Source organism: Gossypium arboreum, chromosome 1 (assembly GCF_025698485.1).
Source record: "Gossypium arboreum isolate Shixiya-1 chromosome 1, ASM2569848v2, whole genome shotgun sequence".
Lineage (NCBI taxonomy): Eukaryota > Viridiplantae > Streptophyta > Magnoliopsida > Malvales > Malvaceae > Gossypium > Gossypium arboreum.
In genome coordinates, this window is record NC_069070.1 from 114,484,425 (window position 1) to 114,496,624 (window position 12,200).

General features: G+C 31.4%; 1 protein-coding gene and 1 non-coding gene across 2 annotated transcripts; one reads left to right on the top strand and one right to left on the bottom strand.

Moving 5' to 3' along the window:
• Positions 1-2,678: 2,678 nt before the first annotated feature.
• Positions 2,679-2,770, top strand: LOC128281769 (small nucleolar RNA U30). The gene has a single exon (XR_008272038.1). It is a non-coding gene; the product is annotated as a small nucleolar RNA U30 (small nucleolar RNA).
• Positions 2,771-5,487: 2,717 nt separating this feature from the next.
• LOC108481932 (disease resistance protein RUN1-like) lies at positions 5,488-9,541 on the bottom strand. The gene is made up of 5 exons (XM_017785024.2): positions 8,403-9,541; positions 7,174-8,278; positions 6,973-7,013; positions 6,645-6,882; positions 5,488-6,529 (listed from the first exon to the last, which is right to left on the bottom strand). Exons 1-5 carry the CDS (start codon positions 8,942-8,944, stop codon positions 5,852-5,854), a joined length of 2,604 nt encoding a protein of 867 aa, XP_017640513.2. The 5' UTR covers positions 8,945-9,541; the 3' UTR covers positions 5,488-5,851.
• Between the last annotated feature and the right edge of the window lie 2,659 nt (positions 9,542-12,200).

Consider the following 12,200-nt stretch of genomic DNA (forward strand, 5'->3'; position numbering starts at 1 on the left):
AAAAAAAAATAGTTTGTAATGGCCTATAAAAACTACAATAGGCATTTTGTATTTTTTTCGGGGAAGAACGCACACTAAGAATAAAAAAAGAATAGAAGTTCCAAAAGGTGTTAGTTTTGATCTTTCCTTGGTTTTTTTTCGTGCTTCTTTTTATTTTTTTATTTTTATTTTTATTTTTTTACAAATCTATTTAAATAAAAAAGGGAAGGCTTACTTGGACTCGCCCAGAAGTCTCGTCGTCGGAGATCCTTTCTCTGTTGTCGGGGCTGGATTTAAAGGGGAGCTAGGGTCTTTGTCTTTTGGCTTTTGGTTTGAGAAGGCTTGGCCTTCAGATTTGTAAAGAAAACGAGGGTTAAAAAACCCATTTAGCAAGACGTCGGCCACTAGCCACTGTGGAGTACGGAGGACCACCAACGAAGCTAAGGATCGGCCAAAGAGAAGGTTGAGAGAGAATAAAAAGTGGGGTGGTCCTTTGAATTTTTTTTTCAAAAACCCTAATAAAATAAGATTTTTTTAAATTTTTTTTGACTTAAGTAAAAAGAACAAAACGGCGCCGTTTTGGTGATGGGGTGCAGAGGCCAAAACGATGTCGTTTTAGGCCTCTGACCCATGCGACCCGACCCACACTAGGGGGGATCCGCTTGTTTTTGCTTAATGGGTTATTTGCAACCCTGATCCCCCCGCTTTTATGGCGCTTTTCAGTTAGGTCCTTTTTGCTATTTTCGTTTTTTATAAATTTTATCTTTTAATTTTATTTAGTTTTCAATCGGGTCCCTGACCCACTGACGCTTTGAAAAAGGACACTGTCCTGGAAAGGGGGTTAAATTTCTTATTTAGTCCCTGTGTATTTTTACGCATTTGATTTTTTGTCCTTCATTTTATTTTATTATTTAATTCGTTTTTTTATTATGGTTTTTACTTTTAATTTCATTTCTTTTCTGATTTGGTCCCTAATCTGTTGGACTTTAACTTCTTTTTAATTTGTTGTTTATTTATTCATTTTAATATTTTATATATTATTTATTTTAAAATATTTTATTTACTTTAAATTTTTATAGTATTCATTTCAAAATGTTTTATTGTATATTATTTTAAGTCATTTTATATTTTTATTTTAAGTCTTTTGCATTAGTTATTTTAAACCGTTTTACATATTATTCATTTTAAATATTTTTATATGTTATTTATTTTAAACTATTTGATGTATATTATTTATTTTGAATTTTTATATGTTATTTAGTTATATTGTTTTATATATGTTAACTGTTTTAAATTCTTTTATTATTTATTTGTAAACCTCTTTATTATTTTTATTTTAAGGTTTTATATATAACTCATATTAAACTGTTTATATATATATATATATATATATATATATATATATATATGTATTTTATATGTTAGATATTTAAATTTTTTTACATATTATTTATGTTAAATTTCTTTATGTTATTTTAAAATGTTTTATAAATTGTTTGGTTTTGAGTTTGCTCCATATATTTATTGTTTTATATATATCAATTATTTTAAATTTTTTATACTCTTTACTTAAAATTATATTTTATTTTAATTTTTTTACATTATTCATTTTAAAATTGTCTTATTGTTTATTTTAAATCGCTTTATATCATTCACTCCTTTTTCTTTGATTCTTAATGTTGAAATAAAAATAACTTGTGTTGTATGATTATTGCCATTGTGTTTTATAATTCTTTATTCGTATTTTCATGTCTTTGTGATTCATTATTGCAATATTTATTCGCAAATTATTATGTCATGTTCTATATCGTCATTCATTCTCGTTTCATTAAAGTCATTTCAAAGGTAATGTATTTATCCAATGTAGATCATTTCACTTTATTTCAAACAAAATAATGCACATCGTTGAGTGTTATACTCGTTATTATTCAAAAGGAAAATTTTCAAAGAAATAAGGCAATGTTTCGTGTTTTGGAAATCCGAGAAATCGTACCCTAACTTACGGGGTTTCGATTTTCTTGTTAAACCTAAATAGCCAAATATTCTTTTAGATTTCAAAATATATAAAGTTTCGATAAAAAATTTAAAGGCAAACTTGTTCTCGAGGGTTCAAATGTCGCGTCCTAACTTACGGGATGTGGCATTTTGTTATCTCGGGACAGGTGGGCCCTTGAAGCTCGTTTCAATTAAATTCAAGCATTTTTAAAATGAACATTGATAAAAAAAGGATCGTATTTTAAAAATCATTTCAAATTTTTAATTTTCGACATTTAGACATTAATTAATCGATTAGGTACCAATTTTGGGTGTGATGAGGGTGCTAACCCTTCCTCGCACGTAACCGACTCCCAAACTTGCTTTCTCGAATTTCGTAGACCAAAAATCAACGTTTTAGTAAATGGAAATATTTTATTAAAACGACCAAATTACTAGGTGATCCGATTACACCTCGAAAAAATCGATGGCGACTCCATTTTCGTTTTTTTAAAAAATAAGTCGACCCCTTTTTTAAAAAAATGGTTTCGACACTATCAATTTGATCCTAAAAAACTAAGAGGAAATCTTTGCAAATGCACTTTACCCCAAAACCATTGTGAAAGACGAAGTTGTTTGGAGGCAATTTCTTCATTTGCTATATCATTCATTGATTTGAAAATTGATGCCAATGTTTCAATTTAAGTTTATGTATTATTAAAGGAGGCGGTGATGATTATAGAAATTTAAATTTCGTTAATTTGATTCGTAAAAATGAGGATGAAATTTTTCATCCATTCTTAAACATTTTCTGAGCCTTTTCTCTCTCTCTTTGCATAAATTTTTTTTATCAGATCTCGTTTATTCTTATTTTACCAATAACAAAAAAAAAAGTGAAGCAAAATTAAAAAGAACTAAAATAAGCAAAATGTTTTGGAAACTTGAATATTTATTTGAATTATTGTTTTAATTATATCATTTGATACTAAATTTAGGGCTAAATTTAAAATTAGAACTAAATTGATAAATTTTATAAATGTTGAGGTTAAACTTATTGAATTTTTTAAAATTTGAATTAAAATGACAAATTTTATAAATATTAACGACTAAACTTGTTGAATAATTTATATTTAGGATCAAATTGATATAATATCAAAATATTAGAGGGCTAAATTTGTTATTAGACTAAAAAAAGCCCACATAAGCTTTCGTGACTCATCTAATGACAATTAATTGGAGAGTGATCAAAATATTTTATTTCAATAACCTTAGTGACTAAATCGAAAAAATTAATTGATTAGTGACCAAAATAAAATGAAGTTAACAATTTAGTGACTATTTTATACTTTACCCTTAATTTTTCCAACACGTCTTAGTACATAAGTTAACAATAAATTAATTTTAGTTGGTAAATTTTATCTAACCATGTAACTTGTTTTCTTCCAAGGGGAGGAAAATCAATTATTTTGAAGAGTTTATATATATATATATATATATATATATATATATATATATATATATATATATAAAAACTAAAGCTTTTATTATTTTAATTTTAAGTTTAAATTTATACTAAATATTCTTTATATTATGAAAATATTTTATTAATTAAAATTTTCATTATGTTTGATGAAGTATAGAGCCAACTTTCCAGAGCAATTGAAAGCTACTAAGCACAACCATATAGTAGTCTCTTGTTATATAAAAACCTTTTTAAGAAATAACAACTCGGCTTGCAAATTGACCAACCTCTCAAGAACATGATAGGCTTAATTTGACAATTTGATTCAAACGATAAATCTCTATTTGCAATATAAAAATTTGTTGGCAGCTAATTGAACTTTAATTTCAATTTTCCTGTTTTTTACATTGAATTCTAGTTCTATGCACCCCTCAATCTATATTACCTTAGACTCTTCATTTTTCATGAATTATCTGTATGTTATAATTGTGTACGACACATTTGGATATGGATACATGATATAATCCTCCAAATACCTAAAAAAAACTTAAAAAAGGAATCTAGTATATCAATTTCACCCAAAATCCATACAGTATAGTGGTCATCCTCTAGATGCTAGTATTTTATGGAAGCAAATGTTTAGATCATCATGTATTAACTTTCAAAAGGCCGCTTTCAAGAGTAAATCTTCATGCTTCATCTCTTGTAGTTAAGATGTTTGAACTTTATAAACATATGGACATGGTTTGATTGCGATAGTTAAGATGTTTTGGGATGTACTAACTACTAATACAACCAAGTAGAATAATGCTAAAAGAAAAAGACAATTCCAAGGAGCTTTCTTTATGATATAGTTTCTTTACTATGGCACAAATGGTCTGAAAATGTTCTCTCTAGAATACAAGGGTTACTCAAAAGAAGGAAATGATTGCGCTTCAATTTCTTCTTGAACGCACGTGTCAGAATGTTATCCTAAGATTGAATGACTATGCTTCAAAATTTCTATTATAACTTGTAATCCATTTCATTATTAAAAAATAATAAAAAAATTTCTAATTAAATGATTTTAACCAATGGTATTTTCCGCCTATAAAAAAATTGAAACACAACTTGTACGGAAAAGATATTATCAATATGAAAGAAAATGGATAATAATATATAAAGCTAGGAGAGTAGTCGATGGTTTACAATATCTAATTGACAAAATTTACAAAATCGAGTTTTCCTCCGCTGATCACCTGCTTTCGCATTCAACCTGGAAGCAAAGCACGAAGATATGAAGTAAATCAGCCTTATAAAACAGGAGACAATAGCATATATCAATGATTGAAGATTTGCGGAATACAATGAAAATAAGTGAAAGCTTAACCATTTTCTTTTGACGGGGGCGCCGATATTATTCTCGTTTGATCCATCGTTTGAATGGATATCATCAAATTTTGAAGAAGTTGGCTCACTATGCTCATTTATGGTATGATCCATCTCTTCCAAATCTTTCTCATGCACTATTCGAGCTCCACATTTCTTCACCACGGAATTGATGCCAAAGATGTTTACTACAACCTCCATTTGAAGTGGAGTAGCAAATTTCCTCAAGGAAGACAAATTTATTATGGCACAAGGCATATAATGTATCCAAAGGTGATCCTCGGTCACCCTTGTAGAGTTCCCCTTTAAATGAAAGAAATAACTTTCAACTTGTCGGGAGTAATTTCTACCATGGATAACAACTCTGCAGGAAATATGCTCCCCCCTCCAAGGTTTATTATTGAAGTCAGAGAAGAAAAGACAGCAGAAAGCAAATCCTAAGAACTGTGTATCATTCAGAAAATTGGGAGGCAATTGCATCTTTATTATAGATTTTGAAGAGTCATCCGTTTGACTGCTAAACCATTTTGAGATTTCACTTCCTGGTATGAAAATGTCATAATTTTTTGTTCTTGCATTTGCAGCTGTCTGCAAACAAAGGAACATTTGCTGAAACTAGTACCATAAATCAATGGGAGCAATAATAGAAAAGAATAAAGGTACTAACCTTCAGATGTGTCTTCAGCATTGTTACTGCATCGTTACCCTCTGCCAATTTGAAGCAGTTAAAAGCACAAATATATCCATCAACCCGTGAATTGAAAGTTGTAGTCGAATTTGCAACTGCTTCCAATGAACCACAACCGTCTAACCATAATTTTATGCTTGCTGGTAGCTCGGGCAATGATTTAAGCCTTTTGCAGTCAGTCAGTACTAGATCAGTAAGCTTGGAAAGTCCACCAAGGGTTGTAGGCAAGGTCCTGAAATTGTTATCAGAAAGTCTTAGTTTTTCTAATGAGGACAACCTGATAATGTCATCAGGAATAGCCCCATCATAAAGGTTGCAGTCATCTAAATTCAGCTCCTTCAAAGAACTCAAACCAGACAAAATAGCAGGTAGCTTCAAGGTCATAGAGTTCGAACTAAGTCTTTGTGTGGGCCTAGAAATAAAACGCCAATGTGATCGTACTCTATATGGTGGTCCCTTGCACCCTTGTAAAGAAAGAAACTTGAGATTTTCATATGAAAAATGAAGGATGGTGGTGTCGTTATGGCAGTCTCACTTAGGTTAAGCTCTTCCAAAGATTCTAGTTGTTGCAAACTCTCTGGAAAATTTTTAAGTTTAGAGCAGCCTGAGAGAATAAGAGTTTTAAGGAATTCACACCCACCTATGCTGCTTGGGAGACTCTCAAGCTTACTGCAATCTTTCAAATTTAGCAACATAAGACGCCTGAGATGTCCAATTGAAGAGGGAAGTTCTTTAATACCAGTCCCATCCAAACAAAGCTCTTTCAGACATTCCATTTCCCCAACAATCTCTGGAATCCTTTCTATATTTGAGCAACCTGAAAGAATTAATGTTTCTAGAGATCCATTCCCAATTTTGGATGGGAAAATCCTAAGTCTCTTGCAGTTTCTTAAATTCAAAAGCTTCAGCCTCCTTAGAAACTTGACGGTAGGATCAAAATCTACTATTCCAGTACCTTCCAGAATCAAACTTTCAAGATTTGGGGCCATACTGAAGTCTGGTGTTTTCACAAGGTTTTTAGAGCCTTTGAGGTCGACCAATTTTAAATTATATACAGGCTGTAAAAGAAAACAATGAAAAAGAAAACCAAAGATGAAATGCCATTTTCTTTTTGGTATTTTGTGTTTTATGTTATCTTGGTCAAAATTATTGATCAAACAAAGTAACTCTTACCATCTTTGGCTTCCACAATTTTTCAATGCGGCTAAAAGGCAGAAGAAGTGCAACCAGGTTCTCTAGTTGGAAGCTTGAAGGGAAGGATTTGAAAGGATATCCATGCCATTCTAAAAGCCTTAACTCGCTACTAAGATATTTGAAATCACGAGAATCTGGGACATTGAAGACTCTGAGCAGTCTTAGCCTGTTCATCGTCAAAAAGGCAGCAGCACTCAAAGTCCAAGTGTTCTGTTTCCTGATAACCACCAAAGGAAAAAGTGGAATGAGCTTTACAATATACAGAGTAATCAACTACATATACACAGATAGGTGTATGAATTTACACCTGATAGAATCGATGACTAGACCTTGAACAGCTTCCGTTGCCTGAAAACCAGAGCAATCAACTAATTAATATGGTAAATTTAATGACTTAACAGTGCAATGCACGTTCAAAAATAGTTCAAAGGTAGACTTGCATCCTAGTATCGTATGAATCAACAAATATTCAAGGGTGGAGTAACAGTTAATAGTGCTGAAGTCTTACAGTGTTTTCTATTAGCACATAATTAGTATCCTTTTCCTCCCACAATCTACTGCGTTTTCCAGGTTCATTAGGAGATTCTTGGTAAACAATTTTCCTTCCCATCTCTTGTAACAAGTCATGCATCGACAATTTGTTGTCTTCATCAATTGTTATAAGAGATTTCTTGATGAGAACATCTATTCCAATATCCGGGAAAAAGCCACAACCATCAAGAATTTTGGTTACCATATCTTTGTTTTCTCCTTTGAAGAAGCATGCAATATCTAAAAATATATCTTTCTCTGACTGTTCTAACCCATCAAAGCTTATTTGAAGCCTGTCTAGAATTTCTTTGTTGGACTCCTTTTTAAGTCTTTCAATAGCACTTCTCCATTGAACTTCATCTGATCTGCCAGACAGAAAAGAACCAAAAACTTCAAGAGCTAACGGAAGGCCATTGGCATATTCCACTACACGTTTAGAAAGCTCAAAAAATTCCATTGCAGGTGTTTCACTTTTGAAAGCTTTCAAACTGAAAAGGCGAAGTGCTTCCTTGGCATTCAATTTCGTCGGATTATACACATCATCCACTCCGTAGATTTGCAGCAGATGCTCGTCTCTTGTTGTTATGATGATCCTGCTTCCTAAACCAAACCAAGCTCGCTTGCCTATCAAACATTTTAAGTGTTGTATGTTATCCACATCATCAACAACAACAAAAATCTTTTTATGAGATAACATATGACGTATGATGTCATTCCCATCATGAACATTAAAAAAGTTGAAACTTTCCTCTGGAAAAATTTGGGAAAGAAGTTGTTTCTGCAAACAAACAAGTCCATGTTTCTCTGCAATTTCACGAACATCGGCCAGAAAGCTTTGGCCCTCAAAATGACTTGAAATTTGGGTATAAACAAATCTCGCAAGAGTTGTTTTACCTAACCCGCCCATACCACAAATCCCTATAATCTGAACACTATCATCTTCCTCCCCTATGCCTATTTTGCAATTTAACTCTTCCAAACGTGACTCAATTCCAATCATGTCATTAGGAGCACTTGCAAATGTTTGACATAATTTTGTTGATACCTTTTTAATGATTTCTCCAATAAGTTCTGATTCATGCCTTCAAATACAAAGCAAAGGAAATAGCTTAGTGAAACTTTAAGGGCACAATCCTTAGCTAATGCCTCAAACTTCAAACTTGATGCTGGTAAGATATTATTGAAGTGAAAGAATATGATAGTTACCTGTTACTCAAGTGCCATCCTTTGATGTTAGCTGCTTGAGTTAAAGCAGATCGCCACCTTTGTGTCTTCTCTTTGTTGTCCTGGAAATTATTTTCATGCTTAAGAAAAGCTTCTTGAACTTTTCCGGTTTGTTTTCTCAAATCAGATGGATCCACATAATAGAAAATGGGGAAGACTTTATGTCCCTTGTCGTTTTTCTGTTGAATAATCTCGGAAAGCTCTTCTAGGCACCAACTCGAAAAACAATACCCTTCCGACAAAACGATTACAGAGCACCATGACTCATGAATTGCTTTGAAGAGCTCAGGTGCTATGGGTTCACCTGTCTCGAGCTTTTCGTCATCCCAAAAAGTGATGATTCCTCTCCTTTTGAATGCAGCATAAAGATGATCCGTGAAATTCCTGCGGGTATCCTCACCTCTGAAACTCAAGAAAACATCATATTTCCCTCGAGAAACTGAAGAAGATGATTCCAACGATGATGATGCCGATGAGGAGGAGGAGGAGGAAGAGGAGGATGTCTCATTATCGAATCTAACCATTGGAACTTAGGAGCTAAGTTGAAGAAATCGATGGGATTTACTTGGTACTTGAAGATTTTCAAGATTCTTTTTTGTCGCAGAAAGGCTGGCCAATTAACACACCTCTAAGCAAACTGAAAACAAAAGAAGAGAGGTAGTTTCTCAGAACAAACATTAAGAAGTGCTATATTTGGAGGAAAGTTGATGGAGAGTGAGTAGTAGCAACTCGGCTCTTATACTAGAGATTAATGATTAATCTACAATAAACTTGATTATCACCTTAAGAGTAAATTATAATCAAATATTGTAATGATTGCAAAAGACAAACCAAGTTGAAGGAATAGTAATTCACATGAAATTAACGTTGAAAAGAAAAGGCATTCTACTTGTTTTTGAGACATTTAACTTTATTTTCTCGATTTTCATTTGATTTTGTTTGGCTGTTTCTTTCTTTTCCATCTTCTTTTTCTTTTTCTTTTCTCACTTAATTATAAGAATCCGACAATCCAACACATTTTCCCTGTCCACACAAATATAGCTCTCATTTTATCGAGTCTGAGCAACAAAGAACTCGAACTCAATTACTCTTCCTAATTTCTCATTTAAGTTTTTGGTGAATGCTATAATGTTGTAATGTTATGTTAGCAATAATGTTTGGTGTTACTAAAATAATTAATAGGTTATGTGAAAATATAAGAAAAAACATTATGAAAAAAAATTGTATGTAAATTTTATCAAACATAAGTTCGATTTTTTGATATATGGTTTTTAATTATTTTTTTTGATGAACAAAATGAAACTATTATGAAATACTAGAAAGTTTCAAGAAGAGAAGTTTCATATAACTGTAGACTCTCCTCCCTGCTAAATGCCAACTTGGTAATACTATTAGCTTCTCTGTTCTCGTCTCTAGGAACATATTCAATCAACCAATTTTCCTCATTTTGTAAAAGCTGTAAGATACGCTTGATTAATGTAGAATTTGATTCCTTCATGAAGGACTCATTGATAACTCTGGTAACTTCCATATTGTCTAACTGTATCACAATTCTATCATGTATTTTGTCTTGTGTCAACGTCACACCATCAAGGATGCCCCACAATTCAGCATCAAAAATAGAACATTTACCCAATATGCAATTGAACCCGAGTAACCTTTTGCTATTGTGACTCTCAATACACCACCTGTTGAAGCATAACCTGTGTTAAATTTAAAGGCTCCATCGGATCTAAATTGACTCAATCTTCCTATTTTCACTATCTCTTCTCTTGAGCTCAATCTCATTAGGGTTCCTTCCTTGCAAGATGAAATGTATTGGTTGGTCCAACTATGCGCACCTTTGACGATCTCCTCTGTAATTCACGGGACCCCGTGAAAGGTGTATATATTCATGTTCTTCCATATCCGCCAAGCAACAATGCCAAATAAGCACAGCCAATCGACATTCCACCAGGTTAAATTGAGTCGATTATCCAAATTGCATTTAAGCGACTCCGGTAAATTACTTGAAAAGAAAAAAGATTAACTTATAGGAAGGGACGATTCGGAACCATACATTTTCATTGCATTACAGTCCCTTATAGCATGAAGAACATCCTCTGTTTCATGGCCACAGATCAGATACCTTGCTTCACTTGCCACACCACGCTTAGTCGCTCTGCTTGAGTAAGCAATCTCTGTTTAAAGGCCAACCAGAAAAAAACCCTAACCCTTCGCGGTCCCTTAAGTTTAAAAGGACAAAAGAATCATCATAATAGTCATTTAAAAGAAAATGTATTAATCTTTTTTCAACCGAGTTAATATCTGATTAACCCGAAACATAAACATCATTAAATTTTTTATAATAAGTATAGATAATGTTTTTTTTAGCAATCAGAACTAAAAAATTGATGCTCAAATTTTGATAATGTAATGTAATCTCTATAAATTAAAAACAAAAATTATTAGGTAAACTCTTCTTATGGTATACAATATAGTCCTTCCAATAATATTAAGCGATGTGTTTTTTATTACACATCAGCCCTTCTTTTCAATGTAAATTTATTCCTAATTTTTTAAAAAATATTCTAAAATGCAAATTCTTTTAAGTTTTATAATTTTATTTTAGATCGATTTAAGGATCAAGTTATCCATCAAAATTTAAAACTCTTAGGAAAATTAAATCTATTTAAAATATGGGTAGGATTTGAATTCAAATATTTAAATCCGAATTCGATCGAAACAAACCTATTTTTAAGTTTATAATTGTAATTGTACTTGTAATCTCTTAGAACAATAATTAATTTTTAATTTTGTACTTAATTACTTTTGTGTAAATAAGAAAAATTATTTTGATACAATAAAATAGGAGTTATTTTCCTATGCATTTTTAGTAATTTTTTTAAATTTATAAATAAGACTAAATATTTATGTGCCTTTTATCTAATTTTCTTTTCAAATATCCTATAAAGAACGTTTATTAATTTTTTGTTGGCTTAATGACAAATTTGGCTACTAATGTTTACATGTTTTGTCAAAATAGCCCTAATTGTATTTTTGAGCCTTTTTTGGCCATCAACCTTTGTTCTTTTTTTTTCAATCTACTTTTTCTAATAGATTTAATGAAAGTACAGTTAAAAAAATTAATGGGGATGATGTAGAATTTCATATGTAAAATATTTTTAATAAGATGTAATTTATTACTTAGATAACCCAATAAGATAATTACATGTGGAAAATAATAAAATAATAAAATAAATAATACATTAAATTAAATTAAATTAAATTAAAAAATAACTCTTAATTTAAATAAAATAAACGTAATTATCTAAAAAAATTAACTCCGTGAAAAACTTTTCAATAAATGTATGAAAGATTGAAACTTTTGAAAGAAAAAAACATTGAAACCTTGAATTTATTTATTAAATCTGTTAGAAAATACAGATTGAAAAAAAAAACAAAGGTTGATAGCAAAAAAAACTCAAAAATACAATTAGAGCTATTTTGACAAAATATGCATATGTTTATGGTCAAATTTATCAGTAAGCCATTCTTTTTGCAAATTACCCAAATGTCACTGCTCACGTACAAACACACACTTCCAAACTTGATGCTGTCCTATTCTTTAATGCCCAAACACTCCATTCCTACTCACTAACCTTAAAACAGAAACTGCTGATCCCCAACTTACCTTAACATGACCCACCAGAAGTTGACAAAAGATGAAATTACAGAAAGAGCTTAACTTCCAGGAAAACCTACAAGAATTTCTTAGTACTAATACCATATCGAGTAGCA

Bases quoted from the DNA above. Each gene is read 5' to 3' on its own strand.
- LOC108481932 (XM_017785024.2), bottom strand. From the start codon at position 8,944: ATGGTTAGATTCGATAATGAGACATCCTCCTCTTCCTCCTCCTCCTCC. The intron at 6,883-6,972 runs GTGTAAATTCAT...GGTGGTTATCAG, and splicing joins CTAGTCATCGATTCTATCAG to GAAACAGAACACTTGGACTT. The intron at 6,530-6,644 runs GTAAGAGTTACT...TTTCTTTTACAG, and splicing joins AATTGTGGAAGCCAAAGATG to CCTGTATATAATTTAAAATT.